The sequence below is a fragment of the Bos grunniens genome, chromosome 17 (assembly GCF_055505025.1).
Source record: "Bos grunniens cultivar Pamir isolate PY7600 chromosome 17, Bosgru_T2T1.0, whole genome shotgun sequence".
Taxonomy (NCBI): Eukaryota; Metazoa; Chordata; class Mammalia; order Artiodactyla; family Bovidae; genus Bos; species Bos grunniens.
Window position 1 is genome coordinate 53,517,253 of NC_141181.1, and position 22,715 is coordinate 53,539,967.

At 42.5% G+C, this 22,715-nt stretch overlaps 2 protein-coding genes and 1 long non-coding RNA gene across 10 annotated transcripts; 2 read left to right on the top strand and 1 right to left on the bottom strand.

Moving 5' to 3' along the window:
* The first annotated feature begins 3,209 nt into the window (after positions 1–3,209).
* LOC147355383 (uncharacterized) lies at positions 3,210–4,847 on the top strand. 2 transcript variants are annotated; one of them, XM_086347563.1, is made up of 2 exons: positions 3,210–3,348; positions 4,443–4,847. In XM_086347563.1, exon 2 carries the CDS (start codon positions 4,468–4,470, stop codon positions 4,600–4,602), a length of 135 nt encoding a protein of 44 aa, XP_086203689.1. In that variant the 5' UTR covers positions 3,210–3,348; positions 4,443–4,467; the 3' UTR covers positions 4,603–4,847. The 2 variants fall into 2 exon arrangements, with proteins under 2 accessions (XP_086203689.1, XP_086203688.1); XM_086347562.1 differs by lacking the exon at positions 3,210–3,348 and adding an exon at positions 3,807–3,940.
* Positions 4,848–5,009: 162 nt separating this feature from the next.
* On the top strand, positions 5,010–22,683 carry DIABLO (diablo IAP-binding mitochondrial protein). Of its 7 annotated transcripts, none has more exons than XM_086347558.1 (6): positions 5,010–5,272; positions 5,940–6,066; positions 10,077–10,208; positions 12,229–12,339; positions 12,528–12,624; positions 21,793–22,683. In XM_086347558.1, exons 3-6 carry the CDS (start codon positions 10,113–10,115, stop codon positions 21,990–21,992), a joined length of 504 nt encoding a protein of 167 aa, XP_086203684.1. In that variant the 5' UTR covers positions 5,010–5,272; positions 5,940–6,066; positions 10,077–10,112; the 3' UTR covers positions 21,993–22,683. The 7 variants fall into 7 exon arrangements, with proteins under 7 accessions (XP_086203684.1, XP_086203679.1, XP_086203680.1 ...); XM_086347553.1 differs by having other exon boundaries at positions 5,010–5,100; XM_086347554.1 differs by lacking the exon at positions 21,793–22,683 and adding an exon at positions 20,122–20,624 and having other exon boundaries at positions 5,010–5,100.
* On the bottom strand, positions 9,910–21,816 carry LOC147355385 (uncharacterized). The gene is made up of 3 exons (XR_015144461.1): positions 21,680–21,816; positions 13,773–14,020; positions 9,910–12,786 (listed from the first exon to the last, which is right to left on the bottom strand). It is a non-coding gene; the product is annotated as an uncharacterized LOC147355385 (long non-coding RNA).
* Positions 22,684–22,715: the final 32 nt, after the last annotated feature.

The following is a 22,715-nucleotide window of genomic DNA, read 5'->3' on the forward strand; positions in this document are numbered from 1 at the left end:
CTGTAGAAGGGAAGAGGGAAGGTGCTGGCAGAGAAGTTGGAAATCTCCCTCCTGCACTGTCCCAGCATCCGAAAGAGTTAAGGCCGAGAAGGGGACTAAATTAATGGTTTTATAGCCCTTGCCCAAGTCTCCAGCAAAATTAGTTGACCCCTCCCCCTTCTTTGCTGGGGTCCAAAGTCAGTGTCCCTCCCCAGGTGTCATTTCTTTTCTTTTTTTTTTTAAATTATTTATTTGGCTCCACTGGGTCTCAGTTGCAGCACTTGGGATCTTCTTTGCTGCAGCATGTGGGATCTAGTTCCCTGACAAGGGATCAAACCCAGGCCCTCTGCATTGAGAGCACAGAGTCTTAGCCAGTGGATCACCAGGGAAGTCCCCTGAGGTGTCATTTCTGTTGTTAATTAGTACCTGTACATGTTTTCGTCTCTAGTGAAATTCTGTTAGCACATGCCATGTTATGAGTGAAGGAGAAATCCTGCATTCAAAAAAAATTTCTTTAATGTAAAAATGAGGGGTAGAAGAGGGAATATTTAAAAGATAAGCTTCTTGTGAATTTGACTTGGCTTTAACATTCAGTATTTGGAAAGGTCTTAAAGAAAGCAATCCCTGTTTTAGGAATCCTTTCTCAACTTCTTGTTAGCCCAGGGAGATTAGTTTATACCTTCCAGCCCCAGTGGCTCTCAGTCTTAGCTGCTGTAGAGAATAAAATGCACCTTGTCCATCAGTGTTTTTGGCTCCTGGGATTCAATTCCAGTCCAGGCAAGTGCCCTTGGCTGGGGTTTTGTCCTGTGAACAGATGCTCAGTTGTGTCTCATGTGTCTGCATTCACTCATGACTCTCCACTCTCTTGCTCTGAGCATAGTTAGGTCAGCTCCTAAAAATGCATTCAGCATAAGACTTCAAAACCTCAATTGCTCCATTTGTATGCAAATAGAAAGTGGGGGATAATTATATATTATACGCCTTTGTGTAAGTTCACTTAATACTTGAAGCAGTCTTTGTCCCAAAGAAGTGTGCCCTTACTGAGAAAACGGGTACGTGAATGGTACATTTATTCTTGGAAAGGGTGGATTGTTTACATCATGTCTGGACTTTTTGTCTAGTTGGATAGACGGTTCTGCAACACCAGCAGTCCTACAAAAAGAAGTCTCCCTAGATAAAGAAGCCTACACAGGCGCTATTTTGTGTCCTTCTGTATACTTTTGAATTGTAGCCAAAAGAGAAATAAGTATTTGAACCCTAGTTTAACTGTGGAGCAAGAGACTAATGGTTAAAGGAGGTTTAAAACAGCGCACTGTAAAGTTTTTCTTGTATATTGGAGTACAGCTGATTAACAATGTTGTGATAGTTTCAGGTGGACAGCAAAGGGACTCAGCCATACATGTATCCATTCTCCCCAAATCCAGGTAACAGCACATTTAATTCTTGAAGAGAACTGGGAAGGGAGATTTCCATGTGTTCAGCCACTGTAGCTCTGTCCTCATGACAAGTGGATTATGATTAATCTGACATGTAGTCTGTCTCTTGTTTTCAGTTGAACTGTTTATATTCAGCAGAGCTGAACTCAAAAAAAAGAAATACTTCTTTAAAAAAAAAAACCCAGAACAAACTGAGTGCCTAAAGCAGCCAGTAAGAGGGGCTGTGCTAAGGATGGCAAGGCAGAGAAATACAGACACCGCATAAGACTATGAATGATAAACAGAATGAATTATACTTGAGAACCTTGTATATATTTCAGTCCTATGGTTTAACAATGACATAGTGTAGAAAATAGAGGATGTTTTTTGTCATCCAGCAATCAAAGACTGTACTGTAAAATTTCTCAGACTCTCTTATTTCTAAATGGATGCATGTGAACTTCAAGCTACATAATGTGTCTCAGCTTCAGTTACTCCACTGCGACATTATTTAGTTGCTAAGTCAGGTCTGACTCTTTACGACCCCATGGACTGTAGCCCACTAAGCTCTTCTATCCATGGGCTTTTCCCAGGCAAGAATACTGAAGTGGGCAGCCATTTCCTTCTCCAGGGGTTCTTCCCAACCCAGAGATCAAACCCACGTCTTCTGCAGTGGCAAGTGGATTCTGTACCACTGAGCCACCTGAGAAGGCCACTCCGTTGGTATAAAATACCCCAAATTGGGTGGTGATTAGAGTCTACAAAGGCTGGAACACAAAACTGCCTTAAGATATCCGTATGAAGGATGTGAGAGTTAAAGGGTAACAGAATCAGGTCTATTTTAGTAGCCTTTTGCATGTTACTTTGGTGTGGGATTAGAATATAAATTTCAGCCATACTTGCCTGTGACTCGGCAGGACACAGCCCTCCAGATGACCAGGTCTCTGTGGGGAGTAATTACTCACTGGCTTCCTGCACGCAGCTTGATAATGTTCCGCTCCTGTTTTCAACCCGGCTGCAGCGGGGCAATGATTTGATAATAAGAGATCCTGATCAAATTAGAGAGCCATTTGGCTTCTGGATGAAGATGTTGATAAAAGTGTTGATGTCCATGCTGCCTGTTTTTTTTAAAGGTCAAAACATAGTCTTAACTACAAACTACTACAAAAAACAGGAATGGGGAGCAGCATAAAGTTTGTGCTTTCTTTTCCCTTCATTACATCTGGGAAAGGGTCTGTTCTTTATTGGCTGGAATCCTGACTGGTTCTTTTAACCTTAACATTTGGAGGAGTTGAAATTGGAAGTAGGTACATTGCGAAGGTGTCTATATAATAAGTCTCTAAACTGCAACTCTGAATTAGAATCTAGCACTTGAGAGCTCTTGGTTTTCTGAGCTAGTTCTCACACAAATGCTTGTAATTGCATGTTTTAAGACAAAAAAACTAAAGTTTTTGCTTTAGTTGGACAGTCATAAGTGAATGTTGTATGTACAGTGGTTCTTCTTGTCTGAGACTCAAGGATGGGACTGCTGTTTGTGGAAGTTTGTTAGAAAAGAATCTGGACTGTATCCCATCCACAGTGTTTAGAAAAGCCAGGCAGAAGGGCCATGAAATCCCCCCTGTGTACCACTTGCTCAGCGCCTCTAAGACAGGAGCTTTTGCAGGCAACCTCAGAGCCGTGTGGGCTGTGATGGTGACACAGGCAGAGGGTGGGCAAACCTGCCAGCGCCCCGCCTGGTCTAGACTTGCCTGTGCGCAGCTCCGTGAGAGCTCAGGGACCACGTGGAGATTGTGATTGGTCTCTAGACCACACCTAGTTGGTGAGTGCAGCTGCTGCCTGAAAGTCCCTCAGCTTTGCCTACATCACTGGAGCGCACACAAGCCTACCTTCGGACAGCAGACCGGAGAGGGACCGCAGAGCTGCCACAGTGGAGGATTCGTGGAAACTTTGTTGAGTGAGTGAAATGGGGAGACAGGGAAGTTGGTGGCTGGCACTGAGGGGTGTTGCTGGGCAGGGCAGCAGTGGAGGTAAAGAATTGGTTTGTAATTGTTACCATCTGATTCCATCCGAGGTGGAAGATAGAGGGCTGGAGCGGATGCCAAGAGCACAATGGGCAAAGAGATAAGCCCAGAGTCAAACTGATACCCACCTCTTGGCACTCCTGCGATCCTGGCTGGCCATAAAGCAGTGGTCCTCAGACTCTTGTAAATTGATAAGCCTTGGGGCCAGAAAAATTGCAGAAGGGCTGCAGTGAGGGCCCGCTGCTTTCCCCCTACTCAAAACGATCTCTTTTCCTCTCCTAAGCAGCGCTGACAGCTGGGGCTGCGGCTTGAATGATGGCAAAAAGCAAGCTTTACTCCATTAGCCCATTAACAACACTCACAACATTAAAAATGCAGGAGGTGGATGGGAGGAGAGGGCTGGAGATGAAGACCAGTGCAGCAGCGGGAGCTGGGAACTCTCCTCTCCAGGCTTCCCTGCTCCGAGCTCAGATCCAGATCAGGAGCCAAAGAATGAGAACGTTCAGTTTAAAAGAACTATATGATGTAAATGCAGACAGTGTCCACGTGGGTTGTTAGGGAGAAAATCAGCCCTTTGGGCTTCCTTAGCCTCGGAGAGGGCAATGGCAACCTACTCCAGTACTCTTGCCTGGGAAATCCCATGGACGGAGGAGCCTGGTAGGCTGCAGTCCATGGGGTCGCGAAGAGTCGGACACGACTGAGCAACTTCACTTTTCACTTTCATGCACTAGAGAAGGAAATGGCAACCCACTCCATATTCTTGCCTGGAGAATCCCAGGAATGGGAGCCTGGTGGGCTGCCGTCTATGGGGTCGCACAGAGTCGGACACGACTGACGTGACTTAGCAGCAGCAGCCTTAGGAAGGTGTGTTTATACTTTTTAGAGGTCCTAGTCTAGCCCCGTGTCCACACTGCCTCTAACGGTGCGGGACTCGGTTGCGCCTGCTTAGTGTCCAGCGGAGGTTGGTCTAGCGAAAGAACCGTCCTCTTGGCGTGCTCAAGGTCTCCTGGGTGCCCCCACCCTGCAGGTTCTCGGGCCTCCCGCATAGGGCGATGCCGACCTCGTCCACCATCCACGTGCTGCAGCTTCTGCGAGAGCTTTTGGCCTTCGTGCTCCTCAGCTACACGGTGCTCATCGGGGCGCTGCTGCTGGCCGGTTGGACCACCTACTTCCTGGTGCTGAAGTGACAGCGCCGCCTGCCCGGCTCCCTGCCCCTCCCACCTCCCGCCCCGCACCCGGCCCCAACCACCTGCCCTCTCTGCTCCGCCTCCGACCTCTGTCCTGACGGACCCGCACGGCCGGCCAGCCAACCAGAGAACTCTCCAGGGGCGAGGACCCGAGACCCTGTCCAAACACCCTTGGCGACGGCCGACTTCGCTCGGCTCCCTCTACCCCAGGGTCGGCTCCGCCCCGCCGCGCCCCACGCGGAAGCTCTGGCGGTTAGGTGTCTGGCAACGCGGTTTCTGCCGTTACCTTCAGCCCCGCCCCTTTCATGGTCTGTCCAATCCCGACTGCGCTCTCGGGCTGGGGCGTGGTTATGGGACTAAGCCCTCTCAAGTGGCGGCCGCTCCCCGCCCCCTGCTCGTGAAGTGCCATCACTTCCGGCGTGTGCGCCTGGCGTCCTGCCGCCGCGGAATGGCGGCTCTACGGAGTTGGCTTTCTCGGAGCGTATCCTCGCTTTTCAGGTACCGCTGCGGTCGTGTAGGAGGTCAGGGTCGGACGGAGAGTGGGAACTCTGAGAGCGCCGTAACCAGACTGCAGCCCCGGCGTTGCGGGCTCGCGCTTCGCTTCTCGGCCGAGCGGGTCACGGCGTCCCGCCCCTCCCGGAGGTTTGAGGACGCCCCGCCCCTACTCCAGGTCTGAGGCCTCTACCCCCGGGACAAGCCCGGACTTTACGTCCCACTGACGCTTTTTCCGTTGTTCACCTGCCGAAAGAGCATTCCCCCACTTCGGGCTGTCTTTTGGGGGCGTCTCGGTCTGCCCGCGAAATGACTTCGGTTGGCCTCTTGAAGTCACAGGGGAGAATTAAGGGGAAAGGCCTGGGCTGGCGGTGGCTTGCCGGAGGGAATTTTCCCTGAGGGGGGAGGAGTTCCGGAAGTGTTCGGCTTCCAAGCAGGCCTGGTTCCCCTCGCAGCGCCTGCGGGCTCCACGTCGTGTCGCAAGGACCATCAGACCCTTTGCAGCCTAGGCCGGAGGACCAGCGCTAAATCCTGCCTGCAGAAGCGTTTTTATTTGGGCCTTAGTTTTTAAAAAGCTTTGAGACCACTATTTACACGTCTACACCTGGTACCTCTCAAACTCCACCACCATCCGCCCTCATTCCCGCGCGGGGGGAGCCAAGTAGCGATTGCCTGTTTGTGCGAGTCCAGGCCTCTCTAGTCCCGTCCTGTGAAAAGGCACCCTACGTCGTCATTTGGGTTCCAGCCTGGCCCCACTTTGAGTCTCCACCCCCTCCACGTAAATTGAAGAGGTTCTTCCAGATGGGTGGTTGTGCCTTATTAAACTTATTAAACTCTGTTTCTAGGTACAGACAGTGTGTTCCAGTCGTGGCTAACTTTAAGAAGCGCTGTTTCTCGGAATTGATAAGACCATGGCACAAAACGGTGGCTGTGGGATTTGGGGTCACTCTGTGTGCAGTTCCTATTGCCCAGGTGAAGTACCATCTTGTCACTCAGTGTTTTTGGTCTTTGTGTACTGTGTCCTCTGAAGTCTCAAATAGGCGATGAAGCATCTGACAAGCTCTAATGGTTTTCACCCAGCGCTCTCCCCAGCCCCAGGTGATGGTATGCTGTATCAGCATTGTTTCATAGCTGAGCAGATATATTAATATCCTCATTTTGGTCATTTGGTAGAAACTGGTATGTCAGTTTGGTCAAATTGTATAAAAAGGGAAGAAAGAAAATAATGTATTACAGAACAATAATCTTTTCATTGAACAAAACTTTATGGGGCAACTTTTATGTGTCATACACAAGAGACTAAGTAAATCAAGATTTCTGCTTTTGTAAATCTCACATTCTGGAGAGGAGGAGGAAGAAAAAGTGGAATGAGAGAAAAAAGATGAGCTCACAGATAGCGGAAGGTCAAAATGTACTTAGATGTTTGTACTTTGTGGGCCGTTGTAAGCATTGGAATTTATTATGATAAAGAAGCCACTGGGGATTTTAACATAAGATTATTATGGTCTGACATAAATTTTTTTTTAATTTATGTTTAATTGTAGGATAGTTGCTTTAAACTGTTGTGTTGGTTTCTCCTATACAACAGTGTGAATCAGCTACCAGTTCAGTTCAGTCGCTCAGTCATGTCCGACTCTTTGCAACCCCATGAATCACAGCACGCCAGGCCTCCCTGTCCATCACCAACTCCCGGAGTTTACTCAGACTCATGTCCATCGAGTCAGTGATGCCATCCAGCCATCTCATCCTCTGTCGTCCCCTTCTCCTCCTGCCCCCAATCCCTCCCAGCATCAGAGTCTTTTCCAATGAGTCAACTCTTTGCATGAGGTGGCCAAAGTACTGGAGTTTCAGCTTTAGCATCATTCCTTCCAAAGAAATCCCAGGGCTGATTTCCTTCAGAATGGACTGGTTGGATCTCCTTGCAGTCCAAGGGACTCTCAAGAGTCTTCTCCAACACCACAGTTCAAAGGCATCAATTCTTTGGCGCTCAGCCTTCTTCACAGTCCAACTCTCACATCCATACATGACCACAGGAAAAACCATAGCCTTGACTAGACGAACCTTTGTTGGCCAAGTAAATATAATAATAAGTATACGTATATACTTTGCTTCTTCAGCCTCCCTCCCACCCCTGACATAAGTTTTTAAAGGTTGTTGTGTGGAACTAAAAAGACCAGTTGGGGTCCAGGCATGAGATGATCGTGGGCCTGAATCAGGTGGGGAGAAGTGGGTTGACGGTCAGCAGGTGTTGCTGTTGGGTTAGATGTAAAGTATATAACTTATTTCCAGTGGTTTTAAAAGGCCTCAGCAACTGAAAGAATGGTGTTGCCAGATACTGGGATGGAGAGGAGTGGGTTTTGAGAGGAGGAAATTTAAGAGTTTGGTTTTGCAAATGATGTCTAGGTAGAGCTGTCAACTAGACAGCTGATAGGGAAGTGACATCTTATTTTAAAACCATTGGTTATATGCCTTATCAGGAAGAACTAAATAGGAAACCAGCAAACATTTTGGCAAAATGTACTTGATACTTAAATGTGTGGTTAATCATGACAGCAAGATTAATTCCCTTTTTCACAAGTATTTTCAGCATCTTCTGAGGCTCTCTCATGAGCCCTTTCCTTTCTGTGCCGTACTCGGCCCTCGTCTCTGCAGACTGATGAATCTTTAACCTAAAAATGCTTACTTGGACACCAAGTTATTTTCAGTCATAATTAGGACAGCCTTTTCTTTCTTCCTCCAAAAGATTTTTTGTTTGTCCTTTGTAGTTTGTATATTGTTCTTAAGCCCTAGTTACCTCACTCAGTTCTGGGTCAGATGCCAGGACCCTTTGGTTGACGGGAGCCTCAACTCACTCTCCTGCAGGAAAAGCATTGCCACTTCCGTTCTTCAGAGCCTACAGTGGCTCTCCATTTTGTGTCAAAAAACTAAAATTCAGAGAACTTCCTCACAGTTCAGCAACCAGGCTAGATTCCCAAATAGCCCCTGCTTGCATCATATGTATTCTCCTCGTTTCATCTAACCCAGGATACCTGTCCATTCTAATCCTACTTGTCTTCAGACACAAGTCCCACCCCCGTGTGTGTTTGTTGTCGTTTTTAGCGTATTTATTCGTTTTGGCTGTGCTGGTCTTCATTGCTGCACTCAGGGTTTCTCTAGTTTCAGTGAGCAGGGACTACTCTCTAGTTGTGTGTAGGCTTCTCACTGCAGTGGCTTCTCATGGAGCGCAGGCTCAGTAGTTGTGACACACGGGCTTAGTTGCCTCACGGGCATGTGGAATCTTCCCCAACCAGAGACTGAACTTGAGTCCCTTCCATTGGCCGGCTGATTCTTAACCACTGGACCACAAGGGAACTCCCCCACCTCTTTTTAAAGCCTTCCTAGTTACTTGCCAGCAATGAGCTCCCTTTTCTGACCACTTATGTTGTATATTTTGATATTTGGTGATAATACATTTGACTCTGAGTCAGCAGAATACAAAGGAAACTTTGGAGTGAGGAGGTTTGGTTTGGAAAGAGTTACATAACTATTCTGAGCTTCCATTTTCTCATCTTAAAAAAAGACATAATAATACGTGGACTGTTGTGAGAGACAAGTAAATAAGCACTGTAAAATGGAAGGCATTTTATGAAGCCAAAAGGCTCAGCAGGTGAAGAGTCGCCTGCAATGCAGGAGACACAGGAGATCCGGGGTTTGATCCCTGGGTTGGGAAGGTCCCCTGGAGGAGGAAATGGCAACACACTCCAGTATTCTTGCCTAGGAAATCCCATGGGCAGAAGAGTCTGGTGGGCTGCAGTCCATAGGGTTGCAAAGAGTCAGACACAACTGAGCATGGTATAAAAATAAATAAATTTATATTTTTTTAATGGAGGGTATTAGCAAGACTTAACTTACCAGAATAAGTCAAAATTAGCTTTTCATGAGCAGAGAGGATATCATTCTTTGCTCTCTAGCTCTTCAATGCAAGGTACTTAATAAATTCTTATTTATTTGATCAAATGAAAAGTGTGATAAATATAATTCATGATTTATTCATGTATCTTTTTTTGGCTGTACCAGGTCTTAGTTGCAGCACATGAGATCTTTGATCTTTATGGTGGCATTTGAACTCTTAGTTGCCACATGTCAGATCTAATTCCCAGATCAGGGATCAAACCCAGGCCCCCTCCATGTGTTTATGCTCTAAATAGCAAAAAAGAGATAACAGATGATAGAGGGGTTGGTTTGTTAGTTCTGATACAGTAAGTCCTCTGCTGAGGGAGAAAAAGGGGAGAGTCATCACAGTTTCTAGTATTTCATCAAGGTGGTCACAGCCCCCTTAACTCATGAGCTGGTTATACTGGTTTTTGTTTTTTTCAAATAAAACAGCTGAGGTCAGAGGAAAGAGTCTCCCTGCTCCCCCCAACCAAGACTGTACAGCTCAATCAAGAGGGATTCACCCTCTCCACCAGCCGTTTACTTTCTTACGCTCAGCTGAACTCCTTATCAACTCTGTGAAACCTTTTCTAAGCTATTGTCATTTAACACAGATGTGATTGCTCCCTTATGTGCACCCCTCCAGACTTCTTCCATAGCACCCATGGTACTTGATTGTATTAATTCTCTAGTTCACTCTTAGCTCCGACTCCTCCTCCTCCATCTGAAATCTTTAAGATTCTTATCTTTATATCCCAAGCATCTAGCACTGTGGTAATGAAGAATCATACCTTTGTGAAATTTGTGATTATAAGTACTAAGTCTTTTATAAAAAGGAATACTTTGCTCTTCGGAGCAGAGAATGACAAATAAAAAAAAGTAGGTAGAAACCATACTGTAGAATCATTTTCATATGTTGTCTTTAATAGCACAAATAAAGCTTTAAAAGAAAAAGTTAACACAGAAGCAGCAGAATGTAGTTGTAGTGTGGGAATTACATTTTTTCCTTGGCTGTGATCTCAGCTTGAGTTTTAGGTTAAAAGTTAAGTAAAAATGTTTGTGTCTTTCAGAAACCGGAGCCTCATTCTCTTAGTAACGATACATTAATGAGGAGGGCTGTGTCTTTGGTAACAGATAGCACCTCTACCTTTCTCTCCCAGACCACATATGCATTGATTGAAGCAATCACTGAATATACTAAGGTAAGTGTCTCCTCGTTAAGTCTTGATCATCTAAATCCATCATTAGCAAACTATGGCTCACGGATCAAATCCAGTCTTGCCTGTGTTTGTAGTTTGATTGGAACATGGCCAGTTTCATTTGTGTGTTGTCTATGACAGCTTTCATTAGTTGAATAGTTGCAAACAGACCACTCTCTGGCCCTTGACCAAAAAAAGTTGCTTTGCAAATCAGTTTACCTGTACCATTTTTCTAGATTGCACATATAAGCAATATTAGGCGATTTTTTTTTCTCCTTCTGACTTACTTCATTCTGTATGACACCCTCTAGATCCATCCATATCCCTGCAAATGTTACTATTTATTTCATTCCCTTTTATGACTGAATAATATTCTGTTGTATATATGTACCACATCTTTTTAATCTGTTTCTCTGTTGATGGACATTTAGATTGCTTTCATGTCCTGGCTATTGTAAATAGTGCTGCAGTGAACATTAAGGTATATGCCTTCTTTTAAATGATGGTTTTCTCTGGATATATGCCTAAGAGTGGGATTGTTGGGTCATACGGTAGTTCTATTTTTAGTTTTTTAAGGAACCTCCGTATTGGTCTCCATAGTGGTTGTACCAGTTTACGTTCCCACCATCAGTGCAGGAGGGTCCCCTTTTCTCCATGCCCTCTCCAGAGTTTGTTCATAGATTTTTTAATGCTGGCCATTCTGACAGTGTGAGGTGATACCTCATTGCAGTTTGCCTTTCTCTGACTGGTACTGTGGAGCGTCTTTTCATGTGCTTTTTGGCCGTCTGTATGTCTTTTGGGGAGAAACGTCTGTTTACGTCTGATGTCCGTGTTTTGATTGGGTTGTTTTTTTGATATTGAGCTGCATGAGCCATTTGTATACTTTGGAGATTAATCTCTTGTCAGTTGCTTCATTTGCACATATTTTCTCCATGCTGAGGGTTGTCTTTTAGTTTTGTTTATGGTTTCCTTTGCTGTGCAGAAGCTTTAATTAGACCCTATTTGTTTATTTTCATTATTCTAGGCAGTGGATCGAAAAAGATCTTGCTGTGATGTATGTCAAAGACCGTTCTGCCTATGTTTTCCTCTGAGCAATTTATAGTATTTGGCTTTACATTTAGGTCTTTAATCCATTTTATTTTTTGTGTATGGTGTTAGGGAGTGTTCTCATTCTTTTGCATGTAGCTGTCCTGTTTTCCCAGCACCAGTTATTAAAGAGACTGTCTTTGTTCCATTGTATATTCTTGCCTTGTCATAGATTAGGTGGTCATAGTTTTGTGGGTTTATCTCTGAACTTTCTAATACTATTCCATTATCTGTATTTCTGTACCATATTATTTTGATTACTCTAACTGTAGTACAGTCTGAGGTCAGGGAGCCTGGTTCCTCCAGCCCCATTCTTGTTTCTCAAGATTGCTTTCACTATTTGGGGTCTTTTGTGTTTCCATATAAAATGTAAAATTTTGTTCTAATTCTGTGAAAATGCCCTTGGCAATTTGATTGGGATTGCATTGAATCTGTAGGTTGCTTTGGATAGTATGGTCATTTCCACAATACTGATTTTTCCAATCCAGGAACATGGTGTATGTCTCTTATCTGTTTGTATCACCTTTGAGTTCTTTCGTCAGTATCTTACATTTTCTGAGTACAGGTCTTTTGTCTTAAGTTTATTGCTAGATATTTTATTCTTTTTGTTGCAGTGGTAAATGGGATTGGTTTTATATATATATATATACACACACACACATATATATACACACACATACATTTTTCATATTCCTTTCCGTATGGCTCATCACAGGATAGCGAATTTAGTTCCCTGTGCTATACAGTAGGACTCTGTTGCTTATCCATTCTCTATATAATGGTTTGCTTCTGCTAATCCCAAACTCCCAATCCATCCCTCACAGTGGTGAAGTTCAATGAATAGCCAGTTTGCAGCAATGGGACTTCTATCCCATTGAGATGTAAGTCTCACCCTAATACATCTCACTTATTTTACTAATGTCTTCTGTATTTGTAGGCTGTTTATACCTTAATTTCTCTGTACCGACAATACACAAGTTTACTTGGGAAAATGAATTCACAGGAGGAAGATGAAGTGTGGCAGGTGATCATAGGAGCCAGAGTTGAGGTAAGCAAAGAGTTACTTGGATTATTCTGTTAGTGCTCCTACCTCATTGTGGTATCTAAATTATTAAATGAAGGTGTTTTACCAGTAACTGTCCTCTCAAACTGGTATTGAACTGAAGAAGTCCATTTAAATGTGCTTAATACTAATGAAGAGTCATGTTGTCTGAAGCGCTTTTGTTTAATTTATAGATGACTTCAAAACAACAAGAGTACCTGAAGCTGGAAACCACCTGGATGACTGCAGTTAGTCTTTCAGAGATGGCAGCAGAAGCTGCCTACCAAACAGGTAGGTTAAAGTTTGTACTGTAGAGGTGCTGTTGGAGTTTACATCCAGCCAAAAAATGAGGGATACTGTGGCTCTTTGTGAGAAGATGTTCCCATTTCCAGCATATTGTTTTCATTTACACAAAGAAAAAATTAATGCCCTTGTAGACCAGACCAGTAGAAGCTAGATGGTATAGAAAATGAAAAATGATAAAACTGTCAGTTGGAAATTTTGATTGCTTGCAAATAGTTAAGGATTTTACTTTTTTAGTAACCTAGATAATCTATCTGTATCTCAGGCTTTGTGGTAAACATTTTATAGATACTTTTAATCCCTGCAGTTCTTTTTAAAGTAGGAGTTATTATTATCATTCCCACTTTACAGATGAAGAAACTGGCAGATAGAGGGGGTTACATAATTCACCGAACATGCTGTGGTACCCAGTAAGTGAGCAGCCAAACTGGGATTCAACAAGTTAGGTCAAATCCTAAAGCCTTTGTCCCTGGTAGCCAGGGCAGCATCCTCTCTACCTTAGTGCCTCCCAGTATAGAATGGTGCCCCATTCACCAGGGGTTTTCTAACCATCACTATCCATCCAGTAGGCTTGAGGTTGAATGATTTTCCAGTGTATTTTGAGGGAAATCCTCATTTAACATCTTACCTGAATGGTCCCAAACTATGTCAACATAAAAATTCTTAAGAAACTGGTTTGTTAAAATGTTTGTTTTCTGAAATCTTAAAGATGTAAAAGATGTTTTAAGTAGATACAGAAGGAATTCTTAGTTAACTAATGCCCAAGGAATCAAGAGATTCTGCAAACAGGACTGGAATGAAGGCCAAAACAACAGAAGCGTGAACTAGCATTAGTGGCACACCAAAGATGGGGGCAGGGTCTCCAGCACAGTGAAGAGGGAGCCTTGCTGAGAACATCGCCAGGCAGCCTTCACCACTCACTAGGCCAGCTTAAGGTCTAGCAGGAACAAAGAGGGAAGGTAAACTACAAGCATTATCTAAGAAAAAGACGTTTTCCCAGAACTGACTGAAGGGGCTCACAAAGGTTCTGAACAGAATTTAAAATATAAGTCTGTCTCACATGGCAAGAAAATATTCAGAATGTAAAATATACAAAGAAAAATCCTAAAAACTATAAGAAAAAATAGAATACTTACAAAGGAAGTATATGCGTGAGTGTGTTAGTTTTTCAGTTGTGTCCAACTCTTTGCAACCCCGTGGACTGTAATCCACCAGGCTCTTCTGTTCACGGAATTCTCCAAGCAAGAATGCAGGAGTGGGAAGCCATTCTTCTCCAGGGGATTTTCCCAATCCAGGGATCAAACCCGTTGGTCTCTTGCATTGCAGGCAGATTCTTTACCTTCTGAGCCATAAGATAAACCCCAGAGGAAGGATATCTGCAACCCTAAGATACAAGGTGACAAATCAGTAATCATTCAAATATCATTAAAATGTAAGAGTGAAAGACCTTCCTACAGAGACTCAAGGTTTACCAGTTGCATGTACTTTCTGGAAAAGTGTTTAAAAAAAAAATTAGAAGCACCTGAGATACAGAAATAATGAACAAAACTTAGTACAACTTGTCAGAAGCTCTGAATGTTAAATTTTTAAGTAATCAAATCAGTTTGGGAAAGCAGTGAAAGCATGCTAAGCTTTGTTGTTTGAGAAGGGAGACGTTGGCTTAACATAGACATTGTTAAACACTTCAAGAAGAAGTGCTGGGGGAAGGGACAAAGAAAACTTAATAAATTCAGTTAAGGCTACAGGTTGAAGAAATAAAGCCTGTTAATTAGAAAATGCAAAGTAAAGGAACATGTTCAACCATCAGTAATCACAATAAAGAATAAATTTACTTACTAAATGATACTTCGTATTAAAAAATAATTCTAGCTAAAACTGTTTACAGAGGCACATCTAAAATAACAGATAGGAAGATTGGGTATTTTAAGATAAACTGAAATATTATCAAAAAGCTGAGCAAAAAGGTGACAGCAGTGTTAGAAGAGGGATTCAAGACAGAAAACATTAAAAGGGACAGAACAGTTTACCAAGACACCACTCGAAATGTGTGCCTAATAAGCCAAAATCTGATAGATTTACAAGGAGAAATTGAGCTTTACACATATCTCAGGCTCATAGGTCAAAACATGAAAAAAGCGATTAGGTGTTGGAACAGGATAATTTTTTTTTTTTTAAGCCTAACCAAATATATACACTGAATACAAAATGTTGCCCCCACCAAAAAAAAAAAACTCTTCAAATACAAATAGTATATAAACATGTACAAAAATTGATTTTTATGCCAAGTGACAAAGACTCAGAAAATTACTTGATATCCCCTTCCTCACCAAAAATAAAAATGGAAATTTAACTTGCACAACTCAAGTATATTAAAAAAAAAACCCTGATTTTAAAATGGACAGAAGACCTGAACGATTTTCCAAAGACATATAGATGGCCAAACAGGTGCATGAAATGATACACAGTGTTGCTAAGCATCAGGGAAATGCAAGTCAAAACCACGATGAAATATCACCTCACACCTGTCAGCATGGCTATTATCAAAGAGGATCATAAATAACAAATGTTGGTGAGAATGTGGAAAAAAGGTAACCCTAGTACACTGTTGGTGATGATGTAAAACGGTGTAGCCAACTGTGGTAAACAGTATTGTGGTTCCTCAAAAATAAACCTACACACCTATGGTCAACTAATCTATGACAAAGGAGGCAAGAATATACAGTGGAGAAAAGACAGTCTCTTCAAAAAGTGGTGCTGGGGAAACGACATCTACAAGTAAATGAATGAAATTAGAATGATCCCTAACACCATACTCAAAAATAACATCAAAATGGATTTAAAGACCTAAATGTAAGGCTGGATATGATAAAACTCTTAGAGGAAAACACAGAACACTCTCTGACATAAATTGCAGCAATGTCTTTTTTGATCCACCTGCTAGAATAATGAAAAAAACAAATGGGACCTAATTAGACATAAAAGCTTTTGCATAGCAAAGGAACTCATAAAAAGAAAACCCTCAGTGTGGAAGAAAATACTTGAAAATGAAGCAACCCACAAAGGATTAATCTACAAAATACACAAACAGCTCGTACAACGCAACAACAAAAAAAATCAAAAAATGGGCAGAACAGTCAAGTAGATATTTCTCCAAAGAAGAAATACCTATGGCCAACAGCACATGAAAACATGCGCAGCTTCACTAATTAGAGAAATACAAATCAAAACTGCAATGAGATGTCACTTCACACTGGCCATCACCAAAAAGTACAAGCAATAAATGCTGAAAGGTAAAGGGAACCCTCCTACACTGTTGGTGGGAATGAAAAATTGGTACAACCACTATGGAGAATAGTGTGGCGGTTCCTTAAAAAAGTAAAAGTAGGACTACCATATGATCCAGCAGTCCCACTCTTGGGTATATATCCAGAGGAAAGCATAGTTCAAAAAAAATAAAGGCACACCAATATTGACTACAGCAACACTTATAATAGGTAAGATGTGGCAGCAACCAAACTATCCATCAACAGGAGTGGATAAAGAAGATGTAGTACATACTGGGCTTCCCTGGTGGCTCAGTGGTAGAGGATCTGCTTGCCGATTCAGGACACGTAGGTTTGTGCCCTGGTCTAGGAAGATCCCACATGTCAAGGAGCAACCTAGCCTGTGCTCTAGAGCTTGGGAACTGCAACCATTGAGCCCACATGCCCTAGGAGCAGCCACAGCAATGAGAAAGATGTGGCACATATATACAGTGGGATATAACTCAGCCATATAAAGAATGAAATAATACTGCAACTACATGGATGGACCTAGAGAGGGTCATACTTAGCAAAGTCAGAGAAAGCCGTATATGACATCACTTATATATGGAACCAAAAAAGGCAAAATAACTTAGATAAATAGAGTCACAAATATAGAAAACAAACTTACGGTTTCCAGAGGGAAAGGTTGAGGGTGGGAATAAATTGGAAGCTTAGGATTGACACATAGATACTATATATATAAAACAGGTAACTATTAAGGCCCTACTGTATAGCACAGGGAACTCAACAGTCTGTAGTGACCTATATGGGAAAAGAATCTAAAGAAGAGCAGATAGATGTATATGTATAGCTGATTCACTTTATTGTACACCTGAAGCACACCATTGTAAATCAACTACTCAAAACCTTCTTTTTAAAGAATTGTAAAAATAAATAATAAAACTGAAAACTGGGAATTCTGTGGCTGCCCAGTGGTTAGGACTCCATGCTTTCACTGCCAAGGGCACAGGTTCAGTCCCTGGTGAGGGAACTAAAATCCTACAATCTTTTTTTTTTTCCTTTTCTTTTTGCTGTGTGCAGCACATCCAAAAAAAAAAAAACCACTACTATATGATCCAGCAGTTCCTTTCTGTGCTGTGTGCATGTGTGTTAAGTTGCTTCAGTCATGTCAAACTCTGTGCAACCCTATGGATTGTAGCCTGCCAGGCTCCTCTGTCCCTAAGGATTCTCCAGGCAAGACTACTGGCATGGGTTGCCATTTCCTCCTCTAGGGGATCTTCCCAACCCAGGGACCAAATCCATTTCTCTTATATCTCTTGCATTGGCAGGTGGATTCTTAACCACTAGCACCACTTGGGAAGCCCTAATTACTTTCTACTCCTGGGTATATATCTGAAGAAATCTAAACTATGAATTTGGTTTTTTTTTGTTTGTTGTTTTTTTGTGTGTACACATTTAGTTTTATTCTAACAAAGCAACTTGTACACTTTTAAGGTTTAAAACTGAGCATCATCTTTCCTTTCCAGTGAAACAAAAAGAAAAATTTTAAAATAAACAGGAACAAAATTACAATAGAGAATGTCAATTGCAAATAAGATCCTACAGGTTCTGCTGATTATGAATTTGAAAAGATGTATGTGCTTCTATGTTCATAGCATTATTTACAATAGCCAAGATTCGGAAGCAACCTAAGTGTCCATCAGCAGATGAATTGATAAAGATGTAGTGTGTGTGTATACTGCTCTGCCACAAAAGAATGAAATTTTGCCATTTGCAACAGTATGGATGTACTTGCAGGGTTTAGGCTTAGTAAAATGTCAGACACCAATAAGTACTGTATATCACTTAGGTGTGGAATCTAAAAAAGAAAACTAGTGAATATAACAAAACAGACTCATGGGTATAGAGAACAAACCAGTGGTTACAAATGGGGAGTGGGAAGGGGATGAAGAGGTAGTGTATAAAATAAACTACAGAGATGTACAGCATGAGAAATAGAGCTGCACATAATATATTATTATAACAACTAAGTGGTTTAGAACCTTTAAAAGTTGTGAATAGTTATGTTGTACACCTAAAACTTCTATACTGTTGTAAATCAGCTATACCTCAATAAAGAAAAATGGAAATTTGAAAGTACTCAGAACTCTCATGACAAGTCTCATTAATAGCAGACACCTAGAGCGTTGTAGACAAAGTAGCTCTTAAATAGAAATGGACCCCTTATTTAAAGATGAATGTCATAAATACAAAACACAGCAACCATAAATGACAGGTAATGTTCCCTGTACCAGGAGGTACTGAAAATAAACTTTTAGCCCAGTAAGTTAGGAAAAGCAAATAAATTCAGACAGTGCCAAATAAAAGGTATAAGACGACGAAAAAATAGTCAAAAAGGCAAAAAACCTGGTTCCTTGTAAAGAATAAGGAAAATAAGGTTTAGATTGGGGGCAGGAGGAGAAGGGACGACAGGATGAGATGGCTGGATGGCATCACTGACTCAATGGACGTGAGTTTGAGTGAACTCCGGGAGTTGGTGATGGACAGGGAGGCCTGGTGTGCTGTGATTCGTGGGGTCACAAAGAGTCGGACACGACTGAGCGACTGAACTGAACTGAAGTATAACTTTTAGAGTGCAGAAGTAACATCAGAAAGAGCTATTATAGTTTATCTATTTTTGGCTGCACTGGGTCTTTGGTGCACAATCTTTGGCGCTCAAGATTCTTGTTGTGATGGCTTCTCGTTGCAGAGCACAGGTTCTAGAGCACAGGCTCAGTAGCTGTAGCACACAGGCTTAGTCGCCCCTCAGCATGTGGACTCTTCCCCGACCAAGGATCAAACCTATGTCCCCTGCTTTGGCAAAGCCCAGAAAGAGCTATTAGGGAATTTTTTTAAATCATAGAATATTATGATATTTATGTAAATCCTGAGTTGGCCCAGGAAGAATCAAAGCAAGAGGAGTAACCACAAAAGTTGAAACAATATTCATAAAAAATCTGTGCCCCCAAATTAGACACTAAGTCCACGCAGTTTTGTGTGAGAATTTTATCAAATCTTCAAGAAACATAAATCCTGTGTTACAGAAAGTGTACCAGAAAATGATGACAAGCCTCCCAACTATTATAACTGTCTAAAGCCACCGTGGGCTTCCATGGTATAAAGAATACGCTTGCCAATGCAGGAGACATGGGTTTGATCCCTGGGTTGGGAAGATCCCCTGGAGAAGGAAATGGCAACCCACTGGTGTGAAGTGGTACCTCATTATAGTTTTGATTTGCATTTCTCTAATAATTATGTGATGTTGAGCATCGATATCCTTGCCTGAGAAATCCTGTGGACAGAGGAGCCTGGTGGGCTACAGTCCATGGGGTTGCAAAGAGTCAGTCACAACTTAGTTACTAAACCACCACCACCAAAGCCACCGTAGGCCTGAACCCAAACTGGACTAGACTAGCACTAGAACAAAAAACCTACAGCTCAGTGTCACCTGTGGATAGATATAAATTAAAAATAGCCATATACCTTCAAAATACAATTTTAATTCAACACTGGGGGGAAAAACTTATCAAGAGAACATAGGCAAAACATTCTCTGACATAAATCATACCAATGTTTACTTAGATCAGCCTCCCAAGGCAATACAAATAAAAACAAAAGTAAATAAATGGGACATAGTCAAACTTACAAGCCTTTGCACAACAAAGGAAGCAAACAAAAAAGAGCCTACAGAATGGTAGCAAATAATTGCAAACAGTGTGAACCGACAATACTTAATTTCCAAAATACACAGACAGCTCATACAGTGCAACAACAGCAACAAAAAGAAAACCCAATCAGAAAATGGGCAAAACATGTAAGATATTTCTCCAAAGAAATACATATGGCCAACAGGCACATGAAAAGATGCTCACCGTCACTAATTATTAGAGAAATTTAAATCAGAACTATAATGAGGTACCACCTCACACCAGTCAGAATGGCCATCATTAAAGAGTCTACAAATAACAAATGCTGGAGGGGGTGTGGAGGAAAGGGAACCCTCGTATACTGTTGGTGGGCATGTAAGTTGGTGTAGCCGCTATAGAAAATGGAGATTACTCAGAAAAGTAAGAACTGCCATATGGTGGAGCAACCCCGCTCCTGGGCGTGTACCCAGACAAGACTATAATTCAAAAAGATATGTGCAACCCTGTGTTCATAGCAACACTATTTACAATAGCCAAAACATGGAAACAACCTAAATATCCATCAGCAGATGACTGGAGAAAGAAGATGGGGGTTCATGTACACAACGGACTACTACTCGGCCATAAAAAGGAAAGAATGCCATTTGCAGCAACATGGATGCAACTAGAGATATCATACTGAGGAGGAGAAAAACATACATACTATATCACGTAACTGTGGAATGTAAACTAGGACACAAGTGAACCTATCTGTGAAACAAGCATGGACACAGGACAGACTGGTAGTTGCCGAGAGGTTGGGGAGCGATGGACTGGGAGGTTGGGATTAGCAGATGTAAGCTTTTATATATAGAACGGATAAACAACAAAGTCCTACTGTATTACATAGAGAACTCTATGCAGTATCCTATGATAAACCATAATGGAAAAGAATATTTGCAAAAAGAATATATGTATTACTGAATCACGTTGCTGTGCAGCAGTAATTAAGACATTGTAGATCAACTGTACTTCAATAAAAATAAATTTTAAAAGATCTTGTGTACATACAGTGAAAAAACCCCAAAACCTATCAACATTTAATTCACTACTTAAGGTTATCTACAGTAGATTTAAGGAGAAAAGCCACCTCTGTAATCATATCAATGTATGCCCCAAGAAGCTTCAGTAAAATGTAGTGTCCGTTTATGATTTAAACCTAAATTAAGTACAATTATAGTTTTCCTAACATCATAAAAGTAGCTGTACATCATAGTGAAATATGAGAAACATTTCCATCAATGTCAGAAATAAGGGTGCCTGCTGTTCTCCACTACCTTTCAACATTCTACTAAAGGTTCTCTTTAATGCAGTAAGCTAGAAAAGAACTGCTCGAGTGTTCTGTAGATGAATTAAATATGCGCATCTATATGGGCTTCCCTGGTGGCTCAGCTGGTAAAGAATCCATCTGCAATTCAGGAGCCCTGGATTCTATCCCTGAGTTGGGAAGATCCCCTGGAGAAGGGAATGGCTACCCACTCTAGGATTCTGGCCTGGAGAATTCCATGGACTGTGCAGTCCATGTGGTCACAAAGAGTCAGACACAACTGAGTGACTTTCATATGATGAAATACACTAGCAACAGGTATCAATAAAATGATATCATTCAAAAATAAAACTGCAAAATATGTTCAGTAAATACCGTTTGTGCCATTATGTCAATTTAGAGTCAATTTTTTCCTGAGTATTCCATGTGAATACAGTAACTTTTAAAAAAGATTAATCGGCCTTAGTGGTTCATGAATTGAACAGTAGCCCATCTAGTATTAATTAGTAGATGAAATGTTGCTTTACAGTAACATTTTAAAGGATGAGAAAGATGCTGTTTAAACTTCCAAAAGATAGAGCTTTGACAAATTTGTGAATGATCTCTTCATTGTCAAGTAGAAATGTATTACTTGAATGTAGTTTAAAAAATTAAAATCTTAAAACGCCTATACTAAGAGCTGTGCAGCCATAAAGATGATTGTGGGAATTGCATTTGATAATTATGACGACTGCTGACAGCTGGAGGAAAATGCCAGGGTTTTGACAATAGAGAGGAAAACAGACCTGAATATGGAGGTAGAAGGTTCTCTACTCTGCAGGGAGGCTCAGGTACAACCACAAAGAGCCCCTAGGCTTTCCTTGTGTCCACTCAGCATAAATGGCCCATCTTCCGGCAGGCGCGGACCAGGCCTCCATAACGGCCAGGAGTCACATCCAGCTGGTGAAATCGCAGGTGCAGGAGGTACGCCAGCTTTCCCAGAAGGCGGAAACCAAGTTGGCGGAAGCACAGACAGAGGAACTCCGACAGAAAACCCAGGAGGACGGGAGCGAGAGGGCCGAGCCGGAGGAGCAGGAGGCCTACCTGCGTGAGGATTGACAGTGCTGCCGCTCAGCCTGCAGAAGGCAGGGCAGGCGCCACCCGGCCCTGGCTTAGCACAGCTTCCTCCGCACAGAGAGGCAGTGGCAGGGCCTGCCCGGGCCCGTCAGACCAGAGGTCGTTGGGAGCTGTGAGTGCCTGACCCCTGTCCCCACCGTCTCAGGCCTGTACTGGACCTGGCTCTTAGCCTGTGGGCACTGCACCCCACTCAGCAGGGTTGCCCTCTCGCCCACCCATGGATCTTTTTACCTCTCACCCAGAGCATTTCACCAACCTGGCCAGAGAGAGGGGGCCTTCTCTGTCATGTCCACAAGTTCAATAGCTGTTTAACCTCAGTTTTCCCATCTTATTTACATTTTCTAATGTGATTCAGTATTTGCTCCCTCCATAGGGGCATGAGTTTAGGGGAGAAGGGTAGACTGTCCTGTTTATGAGATTTCTTTGTGTTGAGTGTTTCTAATGCCTTCTGTGACCTGGCCCCAGTGCCCTGTAAGGATATCTCAGGCAAAGGAGCCAAAAATCCATTGTTCTTAAGGGACTGAATATGGAGTGTTTACCTGGTGCTCACAACAGGACTTACTCCAACACACGCTTCTCATTTCCTTTTTTGCTTGGAGTTTCTCTATTGTATCTGAAGGAAGATAATTTTTTTTGCATTTAAAAAAGAAAATGTTTCTGTGTGTCTTCTGGAGTCCTGTGCAGTGGCCCTCCTTTGCCCGCCGC